General features: G+C 43.2%; 3 protein-coding genes across 4 annotated transcripts in view; 1 reads left to right on the top strand and 2 right to left on the bottom strand.

The window, feature by feature from the left end:
• The window catches only part of LOC107266762, a 30,551-nt gene extending 14,266 nt beyond the window's left edge, over positions 1 to 16,285 (bottom strand). The window contains exon 1 of the mRNA XM_015737581.1: positions 15,934 to 16,285. Coding sequence (XP_015593067.1) covers positions 15,934 to 16,285 — 352 coding nt within the window. The remainder of the gene's footprint in view (positions 1 to 15,933) is intronic.
• LOC107266766 (nucleoprotein TPR) lies at positions 9,788 to 22,722 on the top strand. Of its 2 annotated transcripts, XR_003059441.1 has the most exons (10): positions 9,788 to 13,224; positions 17,750 to 17,960; positions 18,441 to 18,581; positions 18,663 to 18,820; positions 18,875 to 19,115; positions 19,197 to 19,424; positions 19,494 to 19,600; positions 19,686 to 20,403; positions 20,478 to 20,556; positions 20,619 to 20,870. XR_003059441.1 is itself a non-coding variant. In XM_015737594.2 (5 exons), the coding sequence occupies exons 1-5, from the start codon at positions 20,351 to 20,353 to the stop codon at positions 22,610 to 22,612; spliced, it is 1,956 nt and encodes a 651-aa protein (XP_015593080.1). In that variant the 5' UTR covers positions 19,913 to 20,350; the 3' UTR covers positions 22,613 to 22,722. The 2 variants fall into 2 exon arrangements, 1 of the variants encoding a protein (XP_015593080.1); XM_015737594.2 differs by lacking the exons at positions 9,788 to 13,224; positions 17,750 to 17,960; positions 18,441 to 18,581; ... (2 more) ...; positions 19,197 to 19,424; positions 19,494 to 19,600 and adding exons at positions 22,337 to 22,498; positions 22,585 to 22,722 and having other exon boundaries at positions 19,913 to 20,403; positions 20,619 to 22,252.
• Positions 22,663 to 23,880, bottom strand: LOC107266768 (vacuolar-sorting protein SNF8). The gene has a single exon (XM_015737597.2). The coding sequence runs from the start codon at positions 23,539 to 23,541 to the stop codon at positions 22,786 to 22,788; it is 756 nt and encodes a 251-aa protein (XP_015593083.1). The 5' UTR covers positions 23,542 to 23,880; the 3' UTR covers positions 22,663 to 22,785.
• Positions 23,881 to 23,941: the final 61 nt, after the last annotated feature.

Here is a 23,941-nt window from a genome sequence, read left to right as displayed (position 1 = left end):
ACTAGTGCGTGGGATAAATACATAAGTGACGACGAGGCATTACTTATCTGCGATAAGATTAATTCGCACGTTCTGGCTCAATGGAAACGACCAAAATAAGTACTGATATAACGGATGACTCGAGTATGTATAAATTGTTAAGAACACCGGGGCATAGTCTTCTACCTGCAATTACAGTCATTAGATTATTTTCGTTCTGTCTCGGAGCTTTATACGTTCTTATTATTATTGACTCGAGGAGCGAACGATTAGATAAGAAGAACGTAGCTTTATTATGGTGCCAAGATGTCTACAGCCTTCAACCTCTCGGAGAATCTCGGTGTTATCGTGGCCTCTTCTCTCGTCATTTGCATTGATAAGTCTTTATCCGTGTCAGAGAAAGAAAGAAAGAAAGGAAAAAAAAAGCAGGCAGAAATGACTTCTTTTTAAATATTTTCTTTAGCATTCCTTTTATCGACGCTCCCTGAGTGCGGCAATCTCATTACGGACGGGGGTATAAAGATTGCCGGGAATCACGGCCGAGAGAACTTTAGCTTTATTCTTCGTTCTCTTGAAAAAAAGAAAAAAAAAGGAGCGCGATATATTGTTTTGCCTTAGTATCTGCAATGGACGCAAAGATCGCTTACGTGTTCCCGTTTGGCTTATTATCGCATTGATTACTCGTTACGCACGCCTGCGTGATTCGCTCGTGAACGTCCCGAGGTAGTGATAAGGCTTTGAAATAAAAAATTGAAAAATATTACTGAATCCATAAATTGTACGGATAAATGGCTGCTTCATAATTCTGTCGCACGTAGACATTTCAGGATATCCAGGAATCGACCAAAGAGAATTTTCGAAGTAAACACGAGGACCCTAGAATCTCGATAGGAAATCAACGCTTGAATCCGTTGTTTACGAGTTGATCGATGTTACGTGATGATGATAAGTTGTTGACATTATAACAAAATATTTCCTTTCGCTTATGACTATTATCAGTATCACTCTGTAAAAGCGTCATACGCATATTCAAGGAGATACCGAGTGGGCGCAGTAACTGACAAAAAAGGAATGGGGACCAAGATGGCTGTTCTTAAAATAACACGATCCACCAGCGAGAACCGAGGACTGCACCAGCTCAGCAAACAGGGAGTCTCCGTGTTCCGGAGTCGCAGTCGCCGTCCGCAGCGCAATAAGCAACGACTAATAAAAGATAAGAAATACGACCGTCGAAGCTCGACGACTCGATAGACACTGCAAAACTATTCGAGATGATCGAACGTCGAGAAACACTGAGATAATCGAGATACCGTAAGATGGTAGATATAGAATTGAGGCGATGAAAATTACGTAAATCTTAGTAAATGAAAGTAAAGGAATTCAATGGAGGCTAGAAGGCGATGGTTTGGCAGTGTTCATTACGCCGAAGAGAAAGTTCTACTTGAAATGAAAGAATTGGCTGGCAATAAGTAATCTGTCACGCCTCTACGGACTCTAGCGTATACATGGAAATTACAATAAGCAATGCACGGTTCGCGCGGTGTCTGCATGTCGTACGATCGTCCAGTCGCGATGGAAATTTTCCTATTTGCATCCAGAGTCACGGCCTGGCTCGTACCCAGCCGTGGAAACGTACTGCAACTGCACTACGCTTGCCTGGTTACTGCGTCTAATGTGCATTAAGCTATCCGCGAGTAGACGCAAACAATTTTCAACATACATAGCAACGCAATGGAGCTCACTTCGCGCGATAGACTACAGCTGCGACAATTTTGGTATCCGATGTCCAGCATCAGCCGATATCCCGTTCCACTTGGCAGTGTCTGTGCATAAATTACGCGTAGTTTGGGAGAGCTTGCGTAAAAGCAGGATGCTTAGGATTAACGTGGTCGTAAACAGCCAGTAAATAACAAGGGCAGCATTTCGGTACCGTTTGGCGAAAATTCAGGGAACGTAAGTGCGTGGCGTTGTTTGCGCTACAAATTATGTGATTGTAACTCGTTCGCATTCAGTAAAAAAAAAAACATAAAAAAAAATGTGCAACTCTAATGTCTCGCGTATTAAATTTCACCGAGTTACCATTTTTTTTGCCCCCGTAGTTCGCACGGTTCTTAATCCAGATAACCTTGGGGACGGTTCCTCTTCTGCACTGCGCACTTCCGATTTCCGTTCCTTTCTACTAAAGTCCTCGGACCTGGCCTTGCTACTTCGTACGCGAATCCAGCCGCATGGTCGAAGTTTGGTAACGCTTGATTAAAGAGGACAAATAATCGCAATGAAAGAAAAAAGTATCATGCAGCAAAGCACCATAAGACGATTACTCAGCACTAAACATAAAAATCTACTCAACTCCTGACTAGGAGATAAAAGCGTAATCTAGTATCATGTATCTAGCCGCTTATACGACCCACGAGAACGTTGAGCACCGCGGGAATCGGCGTCTTTGTAAAATCCTTTTGGCGGACTTTCAAAATCACACGGTTGCCATATCCTAAAGCAATACCCTATTGAGAATCGCGATTGTACGTTAGTCAAGTGTTGTAGAGAGTGGATTTCGCGTTCTCGCACGTTCGCCAGGTTAGGCCGGTACGTGCGTGTGTATAGAGACATTGTGAGAACGCCGCAACGTGTGGCGTAATGGCTAGCGGATAAGAGGCGACGCCGGGTCTGGCCGAGTGGAGTCAGCCGGACTGCCGAGAGCCAATGGGAGCTCAGCTCGCGACCAACACAACGTCCAGGCTTACGCGTTCCTCCGTGCGTGCCCGTTCTCGCTGATATTCGTGTGCGAGTCGGCGATTGTAGGACGATGACGAGTCCGTACCAAGATAGCGAGATAGAAGAATTGCGATAGGAGATAGGAGAGCGTGCGAAGACGACGAGAAGTGTACACTGCGCGTCACGACACCTAGTATCTTTTTTACGATCCCTCAGAACTGAAATTCATTGTCGAGTCTCGTGAGAGCAGCCAGCGGGTCTCGTGAACGGGCCGGTATAAAAAGTCAGGCCGAACGAGGGAGCAGCAACAGGCAGTGAAATTTTGCAAGAGTAATAAACGTTAACGACGGAAGTGGTAGAAGTCATTTGTAACGATAACTAAGCACATGGCGCATCGTCACGTGCAGAGAAAAGATCGTACGCGACGTTTCGGTCATCGAGACAATTGGATGATTACTTTGGCGATTAGTATTCAGTGGTGCTCTCGGTATCCAGGTCGATGCACCGCAGTCATCCAATGACTCCTATGGCTTCGACTGGGAGCCACGGGATCTGAGGCACGCCGGTGCGCATCCGCCGTTGCAGGAAATGCTCGATAGTCTGGAGAGTCCCAGAGTCCGCGAGGGTCGTTATGTCGCCGCTCTTGGAACTCGCCATCGCGTAGTACATAGTAGGGTACGGAACGAGGCACTCGGTACGTTTGCCTATAGGGTTAAGCTTAGTATGGCGGTTGAGACATCGCTAAAGGACAATATAATGGGTAGGTATGGAATTGTCGTGACTAGAGAGGCAGGTTTTATATGTCTTTCTCCTGCGACTGGAGAGACTTTCGATCGAATGAAATCGATCGGATGTTCACACGACCGTGAACTTATTCGCACGAATAAGTCATTGCGATTAACCGAATGTAACTGGTCGCGCAAGGCCATACCTTGCAGATCTTTTATTCCGATTGGGCTTTTTTTTAACTTCATATGTGTGTCAAGTGACTGCTCGTCACTGTACCAGTAATCCTTGAAAGGCACGCTGAACGTTAAGTCAGGAAACACTTTCAGAAAGATACTAATCCTTCGGCAATTTTTTTTTTTAATCAATTATATTTTTACAGTAGTTTTCTGGTTATTATTTATCGGAAAACCCTGTAGAATCCTTGCCGGCTTGAAATTGCGGCTAAGGTCACCGAGTACGGGCCAACCTGCTATTTGGATTCTTGGACTTCCTACTTTCAGTCGGGGAGGGAGCCATCACGCTCGAATAACGAAAGAAAACTCCGGGGCTTCCATGTCGTAAGTCTTCCCCCTAGGAAGTATTCATGGGGAATCGAAATACGAGTTAAGAACGATCTTTACTCGGCCTCCTTAGCACCTTGTGAAATGTTCCAATGTTCCGTTGACCTCATCCTCGTTCCTTTACTTAATACCAGAGTCAGTCTTTATTATGCTTATGGATCGATATCAACTATACAGACTGGCTCTGGAGGTTTATTAAAATTCAACGGGCTATTACGCAAGCCGCCTAATTCGTCGCCAGTTGTCAACACGCAACGCAGTACAATAAGCCGTATTTTTCTATAGAATCGATAATGATATCATAATGAAAGGTGGTATTTAAAAAAGCAAAATAATTCGTACCGATATATTTTCGTGACACAGAGGACTCTTTCGTGCCTGTCGATAATAAAGAGTATATATTGCCTGTAAAGAGTGTTCATTATTTATTTTTTTTTTTTCCAAGAGATACCATATTGACTAGGTACATTTTTGGGGCTTCGTCGTGGGCGATAGTCATTCGCATGCGTATAACAAGATATACGTTCGAAGCCCAGTAAGAAGACAAAAGTAAAAGCAAGAAATCGCCGTGGGTCTTCGTGTATTCTTTTTAGCCTCGCGTGTATCGGCCCGAGAGTGAACGACGCGTGCCAATCGGCATCCCTGCAATTATATTTACAAATTCGAGCGAGCCGGGCCAGGAGCGTTGCGAAACGGGGTCGATTCGGGTGCCAGTCACGTATCTAACAGTGACTTACGGCGAATTAGTTTGAGAGGTGTGCCAAAAGACACTGAAGTAACGAGCGACAAATAGGGATGACGGACGTTAAAGGAGAAATAAGATTCATGCACCTGATTCTCAAGCGTCAGAAAACAGCAGCAGCCATCATTGTCGTTCGACAAAAGATTCGATCGCCTATGCTTTATATCTATTCCAATTCCACGTTTATTTTCAGCTATTGAATAACACTGTGGACGAGTGGAGTGTCGCTACCTGTCGATCTAGTCTTTCCGGCCGCAGAGGAGACTTCGTTATATTTTCGAAGGTCGTGCAAGTGAACGTGCCAAAAGTTATCCTTACCCAGATTTCATCTTGATCCCAATACAGTTTGCATAGCCGTCACGCATTACCGAATTTGCAGCCTCCACAGATCGACGGAGGTCTAACCAAAGTAATTAACAAAAATATCGATCCGAATCAATTATCTTTAGACGTGATATTGATAACCATGAAAAATATCCATAATAAATATCGAACGATTGTTAAAAGCCATCAGGAAGAGGACGGGGGCTCGGCAATGATTACTCTCCCGTTATCTTGTCTCGATCAAGGAGCGATTTCCGTACACGCGATTATCCATGTTGCTCGACAGCACCGGAGTAGAAAGTGAGCGCGTCGCTTCATGGAAACGAAAGGGAAGTTTACCACGGTACCCATGCTCCGAAGGGAGGTAAAATGGATTCCCATTACAAAAGAGATAAAACATATAAGACCCCAGACAGTGCAGAGTGTGTTAACCAATGGAAGGGAAACTTTACCACGCTCGATTTCCTTCTCCTCGCGTCGCGGTTAACTGAAGCTACGTGAGATTTCAGCGAAACTCACGGCATATACGAATCGCTACAGTGATAACTTTTTAACCTAGTTAAATTAAATTGCAACATTACCGCGTAGCTCAATAATTTACTGCAGCACCTACCAGTGACATGTCATGACTTTTGCAAAACATACTCCCGCTACGATTTGTTATTGCGCAAAGTCCGAATCGCCCGACTTTTCCTACTTGCTGATCGCGGAGTCGCGGAATTTGCTGAGGCGTGAACACGGTTTCGAAGAATTTTCGTGAAAAATTGTCTGCTATTTTTTTTTATCCCGGGTTCAACGACACGTTCCGTACTCCGATGTGGTAGTAGATCTTGAGTAACGTCTCTGGCACTGTTGACCTCTTGTCGAGACATTATTTTAGGGCGATCTATAGATCCCCGAAGAATGGCAAACTTGACTAGGGTCGTAATAGAGAAGGCAGACGGGTAACCAGCCTGCCGACAGTCGAAACTCGACACACGGCGCGAGTCGGTTGGCAAAACGCCAGTACATTGTTCTTTAGCTGGGCTAGCCTGGGTGTACGCTCCTAGCGTCGAGAATTGGCCCTGATCGAAGGTGCAACACGACTGCTGGTACTACGAGACACAGAGTAAGGAAGATCCGACTGTCATAGAGAAATGCTTGATATTCCTTTCTTGTATAACCCCAGCAGCCATTCCCGGTCCAGTAAGATAATCTACCCGGAGGGCATGTATTACGGGACCGCGAGTTACATTTGCTGTACTGCTTCGCGTCCTTAGAGAGACACTGGTGAACGTAGTGCGCGATACGTTCAACGTGTGAGATCTCTACTTATGGCATGCGTGTGTACGCATACGGTGCGCAAGTCCCGATGCGTCAGAACGGCCAGAGTGATTAATGTGTTTGTCGGTTTTCGCGAGTGAGAAACTAACCCAGGAGGTTGAAGACCTTTCGACTGACATATATATGTATATTGCCCAGAGCTAGTAAAAGAGCACCGTTTTCAGTATCGAAAGCAAGCGGAGCCAAGAAATTGAGGAAACAAGACAACGTTTAACGGAGAATAACGAGTCCCAAGACACGAGTCTCTCCGTCCGTTTACCGATACGCGAATAAATCCTATACGGCTGTATGCTCTTTGGTTTATCTTCCTTTTGACCTTCCGTAGGCTCTTTCGATCTCCGGCCCCTCGCTCCTTCGCGCCTCAACTCTCTCGTGACTCTCTAGCGAGGATTTCTGACAATGAGCTGCGTTTCTGGCCGAGCGCAACGAGCGCATAGCGCTCACGTATAACATTGGAGCGTAGTACGCGAGTAGCGTGCAGCGAGAGTAACGCCTTTCATTGAGAGTTGACGGTTATACGTACGTAGAGGGTTAAGCCGAGACTCTTTAATTTTTCTTTCACTCGTTAAAACGGCCTCTCTATTCTCGGTATAGCGTAGCCTCTGTACCAGAATGGGGGGTATTATAGTATTAGAAGTGCGAGAGGAAACTTGGCTCGTGTCAAGATGTATCGTCCTAAATAACGATGGGCCACGTGCAGAAATAGCAATGGCTACTCGGTCCATTCGCGAGACTCGCTCGTTGACGATTCCGAGAAGACGTTGACGATCGATGCCGAGATGACGATTCGAGAAGACCGGGAGACCGAGTGCCGCCTGTCTCGATGATGGTTCTCGCTTGTAGATTCTCGGAAGGCCGCGTCTCCTCTACGCGAAGCTGTCTGCGCTTCGCCCGATGAGCGGAGTGAGCAGGACGGAGCAAGAAGAGCGGAGCAAGAAAGAGCGAGCGAGAGAAGAGACAGACAGACTACCAGCCAGCGTAATGAGCGGAATGGATTAGATGTGGAATGCCGGGGAAAATTACGACGGAATCGTGCATAACCGTGAAAGATATTATGATTCTTGACTAACCGTCATACTTTTGCGTCCTCACTCGTGGAAACGTTCATGATTTCAGGGCTTCAGGCAATTCGCCAGGAATGTGCTTGGCTGGTCGAAAGTCGTGCGAAGTACGAAGGCCACATAGCGGCTGTTTTGTGTACCTCTGCCGTTGCTTTTGTCTCGTTTACGGTCCACGATTAGCAGCCTAACGCGTTAGCGATGATAACGAACGGTGGTTGCGAATGCAAATTTACGACGAGAAAGTACGGAAAGTGTTTTTAAATTATCGATATACTGCGCCGAAGCACCGAGATAAATGCTAAGGAGCGTATCTGAGGGTGAAAGATTGAGCTTCTCGGCGAGAACAAAGAACCGGTCTTGATGCGGACGAGTCAAGGGGGAAATGTCGAGCGAGAAACCAAGTGACTAAAGGAATGACATCATCGTAATATCCCCCTTTGGAATCGTCCACCTATGCCTATACAGATGCACGTACGTGTCCGTGAGGCAAAACGTGCTATCTTTTCAAGCAGCCCGGAGCGTTCAGTCGATACGCAAGAGTGGCTACGTATATTCGCACGGCCATTGCGATTTTATAATTGCTCGTATGCTACGTACAGTGTTATATCGCTGATATAACGAGTCATTACAGTTGTTCCTTATATGGGTTAAAGCTGTGCGTTAAAAAGTCAATATGCATTGCGATATTACAAAATCTGATCCTTCGCTCGTTCACAAGATCACGAGAAGGGTAGAGCGCAGGTGCCGTAGTTTTTGATGAAGGACGACGAAGAGTCCCTCTGGGAAACAATGGCTGTCCATTTCCTCTCGAAACTAAGAGACAGAGAGAGATAAGGTGACGCGGGGAACAGGCCAGCGGGAACGAATGACCAAGGCCTAACGATATACGGCTGAACGAGCAGGCGTTCGAATGCGTACAATAATTGCTGGGCTAGTCGCGTTGGGGAACGTGCTAGTGGCGGATCAAGAGTGACAGACAGTTTTGGGTCATGGTCGGTGTATCGTGCAAATATTTTCGCAAGTGGGCACATGCGACGTTAACTCCTCTTGTAATTCCCTGTATTCCCTATTCGCAGCTGGGGTCGAAAGAAGCGAGACGATGACACGCGGTACTCGGGTCGCGCACGTCGACGTCTTGGGTACCGGCCTACGGATGAAGAGACGGAACGAAGGGGGGCTGATGGAAATAGAAAGAGAAATTGGGACAAGGCGCTCCTAAATTCGCAGAAAGATTCGTCGGGGTCTTAAGGTCGATGGGTGGAGGCTGCTCTACATTTTTTTATCCTACTCTGCGACTCTTTCGTCCCGTCATGCTCATCTGAGAACAAGATGAAAATAAAAAGGGGTCGTACGAGTCATCTCATCTTTTAACGATTACAGAATTGCAAACTGTGTTAACCATGTGTCGCTATGCCGTTATACTTCTGCAGTGGTATTAATACAGACTAGGCTGAAGTGTATCGAGTTCCAAATAGGCCTCGTGGTTTAACGTTAGATTCCTATGCGCGGGTCTGCTAGTTAAAATTGTATCGCAAACAGTCAGTCAGACAGTCAGTCGAGCAAATAAGCAACGAGGCAGGCAGTCAGTCAGGCAAACAGTCAGGCACGGAGGTGCCAGAATGTCTGGCATAAAAGGGACGACTCACAACGTTGTGGTTTCGAAAGCGATAGCGTTTCGTGTTCTAGTTCGTTTATGAGAACTCCATGTAAATACGTATCGATGATTAAAGTCCCGCACAACAAATACAAGCGAGGGATCGGCGATACGGAAAATATTCATGTACGGTTGAGTATACTCAATCGCATGAAAACTTTTAATATAGCAATGAGTCTGGCAATAATGTATCTAATGATCCAGTACCATACTCGTTGCCATACATCAATTTTCAGTGGCATTGCATGCACGGCGATAGTACGGCAGCAGTATCGCAGATGTATTAGCTTACACGTAATAGCTAGATGATCACGAGGATGATGAGTAGGAGTAATGTCGAGAGGCTGAAGAAGTAGACATGGTAGTATTAACAAACAAAACACGCGACTAGTACAATTCACGCGTAGACTCGGTTCGGTTCCGAGGATTTGCACAAATTAACATAGAAACTCGAGGTCCGCTCGTGGAACAGAGGGAACGCAAACCGTGCGCCTCGATATGCCCACGAGATTTAAATGTCAGCTCGGGGCGATATGCTAATCGGAAATCGGTGGGCCGGTTCGCGGCAGCCAGACGCAAACCTTTTGCACAATCTTAGTTGCGAAAGAATATTCGCGGACTCTGGTTATGATTTGACGTTATGCTCGAAATAGAAAAATCTTTTCGTTACGTACTGCGAGAACTGACGTCAATTATTATTACGTTCCTTTCTTTACTCGACACTCATTTCCGGACGTCGCAATGGAAAAACACTAGACACTCCCGTCCTTCCTCGTTAGGCTATTTCGTAATGCACAATATACATACGAGTATCACGTGAAAGAAAGATGAGATCTGGACAGGCGCACGTTATCAAGGTAGTACCACTGGTACTTAACCTATACCTTAGGAGATTCCCAATATAATCATTGTCACCAGGGGCAGATTTCTTTAGCAAAGAATTTTATTCATACGCGGAGGAACACAATTACCGAGTCAATTCTCGTTCGGTCGTTCCTAGTTTGCGAACGGTGTCACGTAACTTTCTACTTGCGCCGTGCAAAAACGGCTGCGGTCGACAGCAGGCATGGAGACGGCCATTCAGGCATTCAGGCAGTGAGCCGAGGTATATCGTATAAACTACAGGTAGAATCGCGTATGCTTTCCCAAGAGAGTCAAGAGTCCCGTATTTTCCTCCCCGGGGGTCAATTGTCAACCTCATCTCTTTTACATTTTTTTTACATACCTTCCGGCAGTACAACAACGTCCCGAATACCCGATGCCAAAGCGCTAAATTGTTTTCTGATGTTTTTCATCTGTGTCGTAACTAGAGTTTCTAGACGTCTTCTCGATGCCTGTGCTAATAATGTTCGAAGGAGTCTACACTGTAAGGTTATGTTGGACTGTCTGGTTTACCAGCTTATCCTTCCTGTCGCAGTCTCATGGAAACGAGATCGTACGATCCGCGCGCTCTCACTTCGCTACCGTCGTGACTGCTACGCTGGTAGATGAAAAGAAAAGGAAAAAAAAAGAAGGAAGATGGCGAACCTTAGGCTCCTACACCTTCTCTATGTCTGATACACGACAGATTAGACATACGTTAGAAAATACTACATGACACCGTACGCGAATAGTACTGAGACTGGTACAACGTGATTCCCTGCTGCATTTATCGACACTCGTTGGCTTCTCACTTCGAAACTAATGGAGATATCGACTTCCGCTTGGCGCCGTACACGCTTTCTAGGGTCATTTTGCGCTGACCTCTCCTGAGCCGTGTGTGCAAACAATGCAAATGAGAGTTGCGACTATACGACAGCCATTAGAGGTACCATCCATTTGAGATCGTAGAACGCTTTTACCCGGTGTCTCGCCAAGTTTCCATCGTACGAACCGTGACGTATCAATTACACCGATGTGGGTCACTATCGAAGAATCGTCAGTGAGGTACAAAATTGCAGATAGATTAAAAGAAGTCATCGATATCCAAAAGAGAAAATAACGTCTGGTAAGACCGTACGCAGCAAATGGAAAATTTCAAAGAGTCACCTCGCTCATCTTGTTCGCGCGTTACGCGAAATTACACGCGCGCCTGGAGCCTGCGACGGGCTGAGCTTGTTTACGGTACTCGCGTGACTCGAAGAGAAACAAAAGTACTCGACGGAGACACCATGGAAAAGCTGACCTAACGCAAGACGATACTTACGCCGCGATGGCAAAATAAATATTCGTTCGATCGTCCAGCCTATAAAAGAGAACAATCTGCGCTTGTTCAAAGATGACGTCAGCGCTTGAAATCGCGTGATAGGAAGTTATGAGAAACGGCGAGAAAGTAACCAGGCTAAAGCGTCATTCTATTCCCTACACTATGCATTAGCGTACAGGGTATGTACGGTCTGTAGCACCTATCGATCGACATACCGTACCAACATCGACGCTTGGACCTTGGCCATCCTTCGTATGCGTTCATTCTTATTCTTATCCCGTTAAATTATATTCAATAGTCTAGTTATACAATTCCAGTCAACCTCCAGCAATGTTTGCAGTAGGGAGCACGTAGTGCGTGCAAGAGTAACGGAGAAAGGCAGAAGGTTTCTTTGCAATAATGACAAATCAAAGGATCGGCTGCCAATGTCGGTCAGTCGATACGATTCTGGGTCGCACGAGACTTCAAGCGTTATTCACACGAGGACCGAGTAAATGTTCAAGGGCAACGTAACGTTGAGTATATTTAAAGAAGTTCCCCCCCTCTTATCAGGGGTGAAAGGAGGTGGAGAGCGGAAGCGAAGTGGGTTCATTGAAAAATCACGCGAAAGAATAATAAAAACGGCTCAGTTCGAGCGAGCAAAGTTAATAAAAATCAATGAAAGGATCATTCATAAAATGCAACGAGTATTTAATAATGCAAATCGTTAGACCTTGTGCGCCTTACCTGGATGACAGTGTTTACACTGTATGGGAGCCAACTTCACGACGGAGATGAAAAGTTCGAGAAGTGGTTGCGCACGCGCGACAAGGGCAGGGTAATTTTTTTTAAACCCACCTACGTACACATAACTCCAGCAGGATGCATGAACGTCGCAAACTGATGGATATTAAATTTCGCATTGCCATGCACGACGTATCTCGAGGATAGCCGCGTCGCCAGTGCAATCCGACTGTAGAATGCAGATAGGTCGTATCGCCGGTAGGGGGCTTCCGCGTGCGTTACATTCTACATTGAAGATTGTAGAGGGAGTACTCGGATGACCGTAGTTTTGTCGTCGGCGATTGCGTAACGAAGTACGTATATACACGAGAGACAATTTATTCCGTATCAGAGGAGGGTAAACGATCGATCCGTTGATGGAAACCCGGTAGCGTCACAATGACAGATAGGCCCACTACGGAAAACGATAGCATACGAAATGGCAACGGTACGATAAAGGTTAGAAGACCAGCACGTGACCTGGACAACGTTACCGCATTGGGGGATACTTTCCGGTGGTCGAAAAATAGTCGTGACCCAAAGCATATATACATATACATATATATACATATATATATATATATATACATATATATATATATATATACATATATATATATACATATATATGTATATTGTACGCTTTAATCATATGAACGCGAGAGAGGCAGTACCTACGGCTGACGAGAGAGACGGATATATACAGTGACGTGTTGGTACGAGGGTCAGGTAATGGACCGCCCGAGCATTTTTGCGCTCAACAACAAGTCATGTATCGTATGCCGTTTACGAATGGCGGCACGCGAGCCAGCCGCACAACGATTTCAATTCTGTGTTCCGAGTGTGAGTCACGTCCGCGAATAACCGAGTGACTGGCCTACGGCTCTATTCACGCTGGGCTACTCCTTCTTCCTGACAAGGAGCGTTATAGGGAACTAAGAGAAATTATTATACATATGTTGATACGATCCAAGCTATTGTTATATTACACAAAGTCTCCGGTCTCGATCGATCGATTGGATCAATTAACTTTGGTATGCTCTTCGATATCGTTGCCAGAGGACAATGTTTTTTTTTCTTCAGTTTTTTTCCTCTTTACGAACTCATCGATGTTATTACCAGGAGACCCGTGGTAAATTACAAACGTGAGCATCACGTGATTCGAACAGACTCTCCGAACGTGGACAGAGGTAAACTATGGTCTGTTCAATTATTTTCTTTCGCATTCCACTTTAGCTTCGAAAAGAGACGCTGAGGATGTTGATGGTCCGTGCGTATTTCTAGAACATACGGTAAGCACAAAACAGACGAGCGCGACTTCCGCTTCCGTCGAGTTTCGTTTTTTATGCTTTACCAACCGTACGACGCGAACGCGCAAGCCAGACGGTACACGTTGCTCTACAGAGCGATTCCCGGTTTATATATAGTTGCATACAACGTGGCAATCTATTTATTAACACGTCAATATTTGCTAATCTTACGTGCTTGTAGTTTCGTACATCGATACGGATGACCTAATCATCCGCGTACACGTAATGCACACCCCACTTATCTACCTCTGACCCCTCGCTCCTCCAAACCCAAATAATCTTCACTTGTCACAAGACACTTCAGAAATATTCCGACAGTGGATGTACAGGTAGCAGATATGTTCACAGTGATATCGGTACATGCAGTATCAATAAATAGGATCCCGTGTTGATACAAGTAGCTCATATGTATTTTTTCACTCTCTAATAGACTCGTCCTCGAGTAGCATGCAAACTCTATTAAAGCCAAATACTAATAAATATACCAAACATCACGATCGATAATCGTCGATCATTCTAAGCGCATACACGTTTAGGCACTCACGATTGGCCGTGTAAGTCGAGGTGTATATATATAACTATGGTGACAATTGTGGCATAATAAGGGAGCGGTTATCACGCTCGGCGAAGCCTTATCTATCCAGGTATGTGCTTCGAAAGATAATCAGCCGATCGAGTGTGTCCCGACAGCACCAACGAAGAGAGTCAATATTATATTCAAAATATTTTCATATATCATCGATCGATTACCCAACCCCTCATTTCTTAATTCGATTCGATTAATGATTTATCATAATGATCTTAAGGTCATATGCTTATCACGGGATGGTTATTTATTGATAAGTGTACTTCATGTATCTTCAGTATATATGCGTGCAATTAGGATAACGATGAATAAAATTTAAAAAAATATTTTACCCCGTGCGAATGGGGCGTGTATACCAAAGCTATAGCAAAACGACATACTCCTCGTTCTAACCATCCCATGTACACGTGCTTCTAGCCTGGAGGTCACGAACATAGCATACGTCGTGACACGTATGTATACCCCACCTATGAGAATGTCTGAGGGACGCACATAGACGGCCGCCGCGCTCTGGCTCCTCGACTGCGGGAGACACCTACGCGTAAACAAGCCGTGACGTCATCTAGTTATTTACGAGAATGCTAGTGGCCTGTATATCGTATAGCTGCACGCCAAAAAGCCATTGGAATCTTGCTGGATTCTTTTTTTTCTTACCCTCGAGCATAACGTGTATTCATCCCTATTGCTATATCCATGCAGTCATCCTAATCGAACTTAATGACCCTTCGCCCGGGACTATCTTAACAATGACTGACCGTATGCCTAATGTCTCGTGGGACTTTTACTTAAATGCTCTGTGGTTCTTGTACGATTCCATTGCGAATTTTCATACTAGGAGCAGGAGTGAGCGCGTGACGTCAGTCGTACGTCAAATTGTTGCAAGCAACTTCAAGTGCTATCGCGATGGAACTTTTTATCGGTCGAGTGTATAGATGCATGGTAACGTTAAGAGGGAATAAGGTATGAATTCTCAGAAAGGTTTTATCGAACTGTACCACAAAGAAACTTTTTACCTGACAAGTCGCGCGTGTAATATTTACACGAGAAATATTTTATCGGTTTCGGTGAGCACGTGTCGCGTCGATGCTATTTTGACAGCGTTGGCGTTATGCTCCGAGAATCGATTGGCACGCGCGCGAGACCTTGCGGAATATTAACGAACCCAGGTCGATTCCCCGTTTACGATCCCGAACATAACCGATTCGTAATACTTAGTGAATATATAACAGTTGTACCATATGTGGTATTCAAAAACTGTTGCCAACTTTCAAAAAGATAATATCGACCGATCTTTATCATTAGAATAATAGGTTTCATCTTAAACGTAAACATTAAATTGGCATAGTTCAAACTTTGGAAATACCTGGTCAAAATGCATAATTGTGACACTTTGATTGAAGAAATTAAAAAAAAATTTTTTTATAGACAATGTTTTGTCTTACAGATGTATGCAAAGCAGTTGGAAAATTTTCCTGTGAAATTTTCATCGTACATTTATTTTTAATCTCCACGTGCGCCGTGTTGGTGTTCAGGCCTTGGTATTCGAATAGGTTATATTTAATACGATGCTCTACGAAAAATAGAATCCGTAGTGATACACACGCCAAACACTGACACCGCGTAGAGTATTAATGAACATTATATTATTCTAATATTGTTATCTATGTATATCAAGTTAGTGTCACTTTTTAATCTCAAGTTCAAATATCTCAGTGACTTCCTGTGCCATACTCGTCCCTTGCGTATGCGACTTCCTTATATGCTATTGCTAGCATAAGGTGTCGAGTTTGTAATACGAGTATATGTATCTATGTGTACATATGACGATACGATAAGACTGTCGAGAATTCTTGGCACGTCGGACAAAGTAATGACTGGTTTCTGACACCAGCATTCAAATATTCAATGATATTTGGTGAAACGTCTAATTAAAATTCCGCAAGCAGACACAGTGACCACTGGACGCAATAGAGTCAAAATAAAAATAACAAATCTTGACTCACCCTTTCTACGTCCAAATGGTCCAAAGAAGATGCCATTTTTACCGATTACGTTGTCATCGATATACTTCAGTAGCTTGCTAGCGTCTTCGCCCTTCTTCGCGGCAATCGACTTGACAGGGCGGGGCGGTATCCTTGGCACCCCCAGGACTCCAGCACTTCCGGTGGTTCCCGTGCTTCCCGTAGCTGCACCAGAGGTCGTGCCAGTGGTACTAGGAATACCAGAGGCGTTAGTACCTGGAGTACTTGAGGTCGGCGCAGAGGAGATCGTACTGGACTCCTCGGCCAGGGAGTTGATCCTTCTCTGCGAACCACTCCAGCTCTTCCCACTCGAAATCTTCACCGAGCAGCTCATCCTCTCATAGTACGCACGAGCGTTCGCCGCTTATGTAAACTAGTAACGTCCGGCGAAAAAGCCGACGTAGACGAAGCAAATGGAAATCCAAGTACTTGGTCGTACTTCCCGCAAATCGCCACGCACGTACCTTTTTTCACTTGTACTTTCTTTATACCCTATTGTCTTTGTATTTTTCACCTCTCGCGTGCCGTAATCGCACAATTTTATTACAGCAGTATATATGTAAGTTTTGCTCACGGCTATTATTATTATCGGTACGATAAAGGAAGCCTGTTTCTTTTTGTTTCTTTTTTTCTTTTAAATAATTTCGTTATTATTCCCTGGACTGGGACTGGAATGACTGTTGTGCTTCGCTGGACCCGTTTTCCACTAGGAAATATTCTGTTCTCCAAATTGTAATGGTGAATTCGCCGTGAAGAAGGCACTTGGCTGCGAACCGGTTGGCGAACAATTGCGAAATCGTCGAGCACAGGGCGAGGTCCTGATGACGCTTTAGTGGTCCAGAGAAGATTGATCGATGTCAATTATTAAGAAAGCTTCTCTAATCGCGAATGACCGATAATTAATGCTCCGATCGATTTATTCGCGCGATGTACAATATAGTCAATGTCTATTAACTTTATTGTTTTTTTTTTTTACACACTTCACTCACTTCCTTCGGGCACCGTTAATCAATTGTCGCGGTGACTTGCGCGTCTCCTGATTTTGATGCACGTTAATTTACGACGCGTCGTGTAATTAAATAATCATGAAAAATTAATTTTTTATCATCAAAATTTGCATCTCTCAATTTATCTCTCTCTGCACTCGTTTTCCTCGACTTTCTAGTTGCGAGAATTACACTATTTTCTGTTTCTCCTGCTTATCCTTTCTCTTTGTTTTACACTCTCTCCGTATGTGTCTGTCCGTTTGTCTCTCCTTCGCTTCACCCACACTTCGTTCCCACTGGAGAGCAAACGTACGCAATCTCACTGAGCGCTACGCCGAGACTGACTGTCTAGTAGCAGGCTGGCAGCCTGGTTCGCCAATGACGTCACCGGGCCACGCACGCGCCTCACCATCGGCACGACCCGTCGCGACGCTCTGTGCTTTTGGCCTGTATCTCTGTGCTTGCGAGCTTACAACACTTTTATCTACGAACTTTATGCTTTAATTACTTAAACTCGAATCACTTCGCAATTATATTGTACCGATTTAAGACGCTTTTTTTAATCCTGTTTTTAGCTTTCTCCATAATGATTGTTTCTTTGAATACTTATCATTATTGAATATAGCCAATGCATCGTTACTTTGTCAATGGTTTCAATTCTATGGAGTTCATTGACATTCTGAAATTGTCTGACTCTGGTATCATATGTATATTAAATCGAATATATACTTGCTTTACCTTGAATCAAACTTTCCATGGCAACCGAACTCACCTAACCTCACGAAGTCTAAATCGACTAACGACTTTCTCAGGTCTCAGCCCTTTCGCTACTTTTACTCGTAACCTCGACGTGCTCGCATTCATCTACCGTATCTCGAATCTTCTTCAAACTGTGGAAAGATGCTCAAGTTCCAGTTGGCTACTCCCGAGGACCGTAAGGTCGCAGCCTCCATAGAACGCAGAAGACGAATAGAGGAAGCAAGAAAAGCACATATCTTCGATCCTCGTTCCAGGCGAATTGGGGTAAGCCTTCTTTTTATTGTACGTCCTTCAAGAACTATTGTATATTTTTTCCATTTAGGTAAATGACGTGGCTGTTTCTAGATTGAAAATTGCTTTTTTTTTTTCATTTCCACTATTTCCTTCAAGATTTGTATATATTTTTAAAGGAATTATTTTCCATGACTGGTGACTCGTTAGCGATAGAACCAATAGCGATCCTGAGAAACGTTTGCGTCGCTGCGAAATCGTGAATGCAGGTGGAACGAGTTCGGTTGCACAGCTCAAAATACCAGGGACAAAGTTAACGTTGCGTGACCGTGTGCCATTAGTTGAGCCACGGACAATTTAGATTCGAGAAAGACGAACGAGGTGCTGCTCAAATATAAATTTGATGATGCGATTCCGCGATTCTGCAATTCCGCTGTTGAGGATGATGGAAGTCGTGCAGATTATGAGTAGCTGTGATAAGGGACGGCTGATGTAACAAACTTCTCTATGTAGATCGACAAGGACTTCTTGGACAGGCAAATAGAGGAAAAGAAGCAGCAGCGTCAACTGGAACAGGCAAAGGAATGTCAAATGGACGAGGCGTTGATTCGTAGCAGCAAACTGGCGCTTCTTTACGAAAAGGAAGAAGAGGAGGTCAATTGAATTTGTAGTAATCAGAAATTGGAGTTCTCTTTCTTCCATTAAAGAGCAATTCTGACGTTTGGAATATTTCAGAGAAGAAAAAAAATAAATCAAGAGATAAATACCTTCAGGCAGGTTCACCAGCGTCCAGAATGTCGTCGTGACTTCGACCTGAATGACCCTGACATCCTGAAAAAATTAATTCCAGTTAACAATGATGATCGTGACTTGGGTCTGGCGTCGGCACAAAAGTAAGGATCTCTTTGCGAATCTCTTATGATTTCTCTAACATATTTTTATTTTAGATTTGAAGGCGAAGACACCGACTTACCTGAGAGATTGAAGATTCAAAAGGAACAGATGCAATCTTGGTTGGAGCAGCAAATTATAGAGCGTCGCGCATCAGAGAAGGAGCGTCGGGACGCCGAGCAAGCTTATCAAGACGCCGTAGTAGCTCGAGATAAGAGAGCACTGGATCTGGAACGAATGGAACAAGAATGTCGGCGTAGATTAAACGAAGCTACATTAAGATTTAATTGTGCTTTGGTAAAACTAACAAATTGATTTTCATTTCAAGAAAATTGAATAACAAATTTTTTTGTGTTTCTGATATTTTTTTTTAAATAGGCACAAGAACAGGAACATAGAAGACGTTGTATGAGTATCCAAGAGGAGGAAGACAACCAAGCGGAAATCTACAATCATGTCACGGGCGATTTCCTTACCGAAGCCAAGGAACAGGCTGAGAGTAATCGTGGACCCCATAAACCTTTAGCTTCTCGTTACAAGGGTATGACCTCGGAGGAACTTAAGATCTTCCGGGACGAGCAGGCACGACAAATGCAGGAAATCCTTGTGAGAATCGATTGTTCTTTTGTTCTTGTTGCAACTCCGGTTCTCTTTACCAGTGACATTTACTTTTAGAAAATTAAACTGGAAGAAAAGAAACAGAACGAGGACTGGGATAAACTAATGAGTAGCAACGCGCGAGCCGCTGAAAATTATCAACGCGAATTGGACCGTAAGAAAACGTAAATGAATACAATATCGAATTTATTTGTATGCTAGGAATTACGTTTCTAAAATTTTCTAAGAGAATTCTATCGGTTGCTTCAGTGACCTGAGAAAGAAAATTGCCGAAGAAAATCTGCGACTGGCTGAACAACAGAAATCCTATCAGGAATATCTTAACAGAGTTGTGTACAAGAACAAGCCAAGTCCTGAATTCTTTGAGCAGTTCAATAAAAGCACCAGATAAGTATAAAGATCACTATTTTAACAATGTAATTTTACCTTTTCTATGGTATGTATACGTGGCTTATAAAATAAAGTCTTGAACGAATGTGGATTCATGTGGTAGATTTATTTGTTTTTCACACTTGCGAGAAATGGCGTGCGAATGGGAAGAGTCGTTGATGGTGTTCAACGGCATTAATGCTACGGGTTAATTTAAGAATCAGTAAATAATGCATGCTTAGTCACGTCCTCGTAGTACGAATATTATACTGATACTATAGTACAGTGGCGACATTCTACGGTATATAAATGAATCTACAGAATTTGAAAGTCCACCATATCTTTTACCACCATGGATAAGGAAGAATTCCATGTGACATCCATCTTTTTAAATGTTGTTCCAAGCAGCTTCAGTTCTTGCTGTCAAAATTTACGGCAGTATTGTGCATACTTTTTTGCAATATTCCACCGACAAATATTTTTCTCAGCATGAATTAAATTACACGTCTAATAAGTTGGATGTTGCTGCATTGTAAACAGGGGTCATGTTGAATGAAAAAATTATGGGGTCTGAACGAGAGCTTGCATCGAAAATGAGGTAAGTTCATGGTTATGTTTACTGCTTTTGTTTATGTTTTTTTCCACTAAATATTAAAGCACATTACTGATTAGCGTTCTTGGAGAAAGCTCAATTACGCAAGAGTACTCTGCTATCGTGGAAGCTCTTAAACAAGAATTGAATGTATGCAAGGTGAGTCCTATTACTTATGTGTTCACTTTCAATATGGTTTTTGTATAATGTATAATTTACAGGCGGAACAAACGATGCTTCGAACAGAACTGGAGTGTCTTAGGAAGGAAACAAAGAGTGCTGGTGATATAGCGCAAGAATGTTTTTCTCATGGTCAATGGGAGGGATGTAATAGTCATGAAACTAATAAGGAGATGATACTAAACCTACAGAAACGTATTGCTATTGTGCAAATGGAAAAAGATTCTGTTTTTCAACTTTGGCAAATGGCATTGAAGGCTGTGGATATTCTAGAGGAGGAGCTCAAAGTATTTCAAAAGGATGGAAAAGGTGGCAAGTGTTATGAAGAACAGGTGAATAGTATTAAAGAAACGTATTCAGAAGCGATAAAAGCACTTGAAATAAAGTTGGTTCAAGCCAAAGAGAATTTTCTGAAACATCAATCGCGTTGGGAATCCTGTCGAAACAAAATCGAAGCGTTGAATAAGGAGAAGAATGACATTGCGCAGAAATATACGGCTTTGCAAAAGGATGCATTGGAGAGAGAGAAAGCCAGTCAGGAGACCATAGAATCCTTAAGAAGGGAATTAAATGCATCACAGTTTGAACTGCAACGGTCTAGTGAGTTGCAAGTAGAATTGGAGGAGCAACTTCGGGATGCAAAAAGAATTGTGTCTGCTATGGTAGCTAAGGACGACGAAACAAAAAATAAAGTATCTGAAGCGATAGAGTTAGTCGAATCTGCGGTGAGGGAAAAAGATATGGCGCTTGCGAGAGAAGCGCGTGTGACGCAGGAAAAGTCTCAGCTGGAGAATAAATTGACTAATGTTCCACAAGAGTATAATGCATGGTTACAGGTGGAATTATCGAAAATGAAAGAGACATATGAAAGAAATACGAAGAAGTATATGTTAGAAATTAAGGAGCTGAAAGCGGAATTACGACAGAAGGGAACATTGCTGGATCGTGCTCAGCGAGAATGCCGATTGGTTGAAGAAGAGTTGGATAAAGTACGAAATGGTTCAGACGACTATTTGCATAGATCAAATTCAAAAATTTTAGATTTGGAGCAAAGGCTCAAGGATACAGAATTTAAGTTAGAAACGTGTGAAGATGCTTGTCGTAAAAAGTATGAAGTAAAGATCCAGCAACTGCAGCAACAATTGCAGGAAGCTGAAGAGAAGATTACGATGTCGGAAGATCGTTTAAGAAGAATCCAAATGCGGACTTCGCGGAATGTTGAGGATCGTATCAAGGAAGCTGAGGAGAGAACCAAGGAAGCTATTGAGAGGTATTCAAATTTGGAAAGACGTCTGGCGAGAACTCTGGATGAACGGGAAAACCTGGCACAGGAATTGCGATCATTACAATCTGCCTTTGATCGGGAAATTCAAAGAAGGGATCATGAAAGACGTTCCCTGGAAAATCGAGTTCGCGAATTACAGATTGATCTTAAAAGGGCTACAGATTCGATGGAACAAACATCGATACGCGGTAATTGTCTAGCAGATCAAATTCATATTTTGGAGCAAGAGGTGAAAAAGAAACACGCCACAGATAGAGTTGAATATACGAGTAGTGAGAAACTGTTAAAACCTGAATTAACGGACCATTTGAAAGTCTTGCAAGAGAAATCTGACAAGAGAATAAAGGAATTGATGGAACATGTTGAAATTCATCAAAGGCTGAGCAAGAAGTAAGAATTGAAATGCAATAGTGATGTACATCAAAGAATGGAACAGGTGAAATATGAAAATAATTATGTTTTTTATTATCATAGGTGGAAGGAAGAAGCAAAGTCAATTGCAGCAAGTTTTCAGAGACGGTCAAAGGAATTAAAGAGTAAATTGAATGCATTACGTAAGGAAAATGAAGAATTAAACAGAGAATTGCTTGGGTGCCGACAGCAATTGGCACGTTGCCGAGTAGAGGTTCTTCATAGGTAATATAATATAAATGAAATGATAAATAATAGTTGTGATCAGAATAGCATAATTATGTCTACATGTTGTTGAATCTTTCTTTTAGATATGATCAGGGTGATGGGACTAGGTGACAGCATCATCAGGACATAGCTTGTAGGTATACATCACGTTTACAATCATCTGTAAATAACACAACAAAGAAAACTTTTATTATTTCGAAAATACATTTTGGTACCAGCCACATCAACTATTAGTTGACATTTAATCCTAAGTTCCCAAATTCATTGTCTTATATGAGCTTCAGCTACGAGCTGGAGTTAATGCATGCTGTGAACATACTGGGAAACCAGTAAAGAGTTTCCTCTTCCCCTTGCAAATCTAACCATGCTAAGCCTTCTTTTACCATGTGATCCAATGCTTTTTGTGTCCTATCACTTTCCCAACGGAGTTCTTTTTGTAACAAAGATTTGGAAACATATGCATTTCCAGACTGACTGGCTTGCTGTAATACAGCTGTATGATCCATACTAAGTTCTCCTGGAATTGATTGTACTAAATGTCTTCCTCGGCCAAGAGGAACAATTGAAAATCCATTTCCAAAAATTTTAAGCTTCTTAGCAGCTGCCAACAGATCCTCGTTGGTTATTTCTTGGTGTTCTTTGCGACGTCCTCTGGCCTGAATTAGCCTGTCCCTTAATTCATCCAAATAAATTAATCCACCATTCTTGTAGTTTGTAGCTAGGCAGACTTCAACGATTTGCACAGCGAGTTCATAGTAAAAATCTCCAATGCCAAGAACTGACCAAAATCCTTTCCCAGATGCAAGAGGATCCACGCCAATCGAGGCACACATTTCCGTAAACTGTCTACGAAACTGAGCATTTTTTTTAATTTCATTCTTGTGCTTTGCAGCAAATTTTTCAAGGTTAATTCGAAACACCTCCATCTGCTTGCTCATTTGCTCCAACTGATTTTCCTGGATTTCCGTCCCTTTATCTTTGTACTTTTCCTGTTCCAGTTTCTGCTTGTGGATTGCTCCGACACCTGCTCTTCGTCTCATTTTTAAAGAAGTTATTCACAACAAACTACAGGTTATATTACGAAATTACGAGATGCGATATGACTAAAATGTTTCTACTCAAAGTTATTTTATTAATGCACAACGATGTCACTCGTGTTTTAATCGCTTTTTATTAGATGTTATTTTTATAAGATCAGTTCATCTATGATTAAAGGCCAACTCTTTAAACTGTCAAGCAAAAATTTAATAAGTCGATGCTGTCGCGCTACTTCACATAGGTAAAGCATTAACCTATCTTGCTTCGGTTTTTGTTGAATTTAGCACAATTTATGAAAGCCCGATATTAGCGTTACTCGCTTTCATGGCAGTGTCAGTTATTTATTTAGCGGTAATGTAAATCCGAATGCATATGCATCGGCCATTTTCATTTTATTATTCT

The sequence above is a fragment of the Cephus cinctus genome, unplaced genomic scaffold (genome assembly GCF_000341935.2).
Source record: "Cephus cinctus unplaced genomic scaffold, Ccin1 Ccin1_scaffold0330, whole genome shotgun sequence".
Classification (NCBI taxonomy): Eukaryota; Metazoa; Arthropoda; class Insecta; order Hymenoptera; family Cephidae; genus Cephus; species Cephus cinctus.
Note: the sequence above shows the minus strand (reverse complement) of the source record. Positions and strands in the feature narration are given on the sequence as shown.

Coding starts and splice junctions, on each gene's coding strand:
- LOC107266766 (XM_015737594.2), top strand. CDS start 20,351: ATGTTGAATGAAAAAATTATGGGGTCTGAACGAGAGCTTGCATCGAAA. Junction 22,253..22,336: donor CATCAAAGGCTGAGCAAGAA/GTAAGAATTGAA, acceptor TTATTATCATAG/GTGGAAGGAAGAAGCAAAGT. Junction 22,499..22,584: donor CGAGTAGAGGTTCTTCATAG/GTAATATAATAT, acceptor TCTTTCTTTTAG/ATATGATCAGGGTGATGGGA.
- LOC107266768 (XM_015737597.2), bottom strand. CDS start 23,541: ATGAGACGAAGAGCAGGTGTCGGAGCAATCCACAAGCAGAAACTGGAA.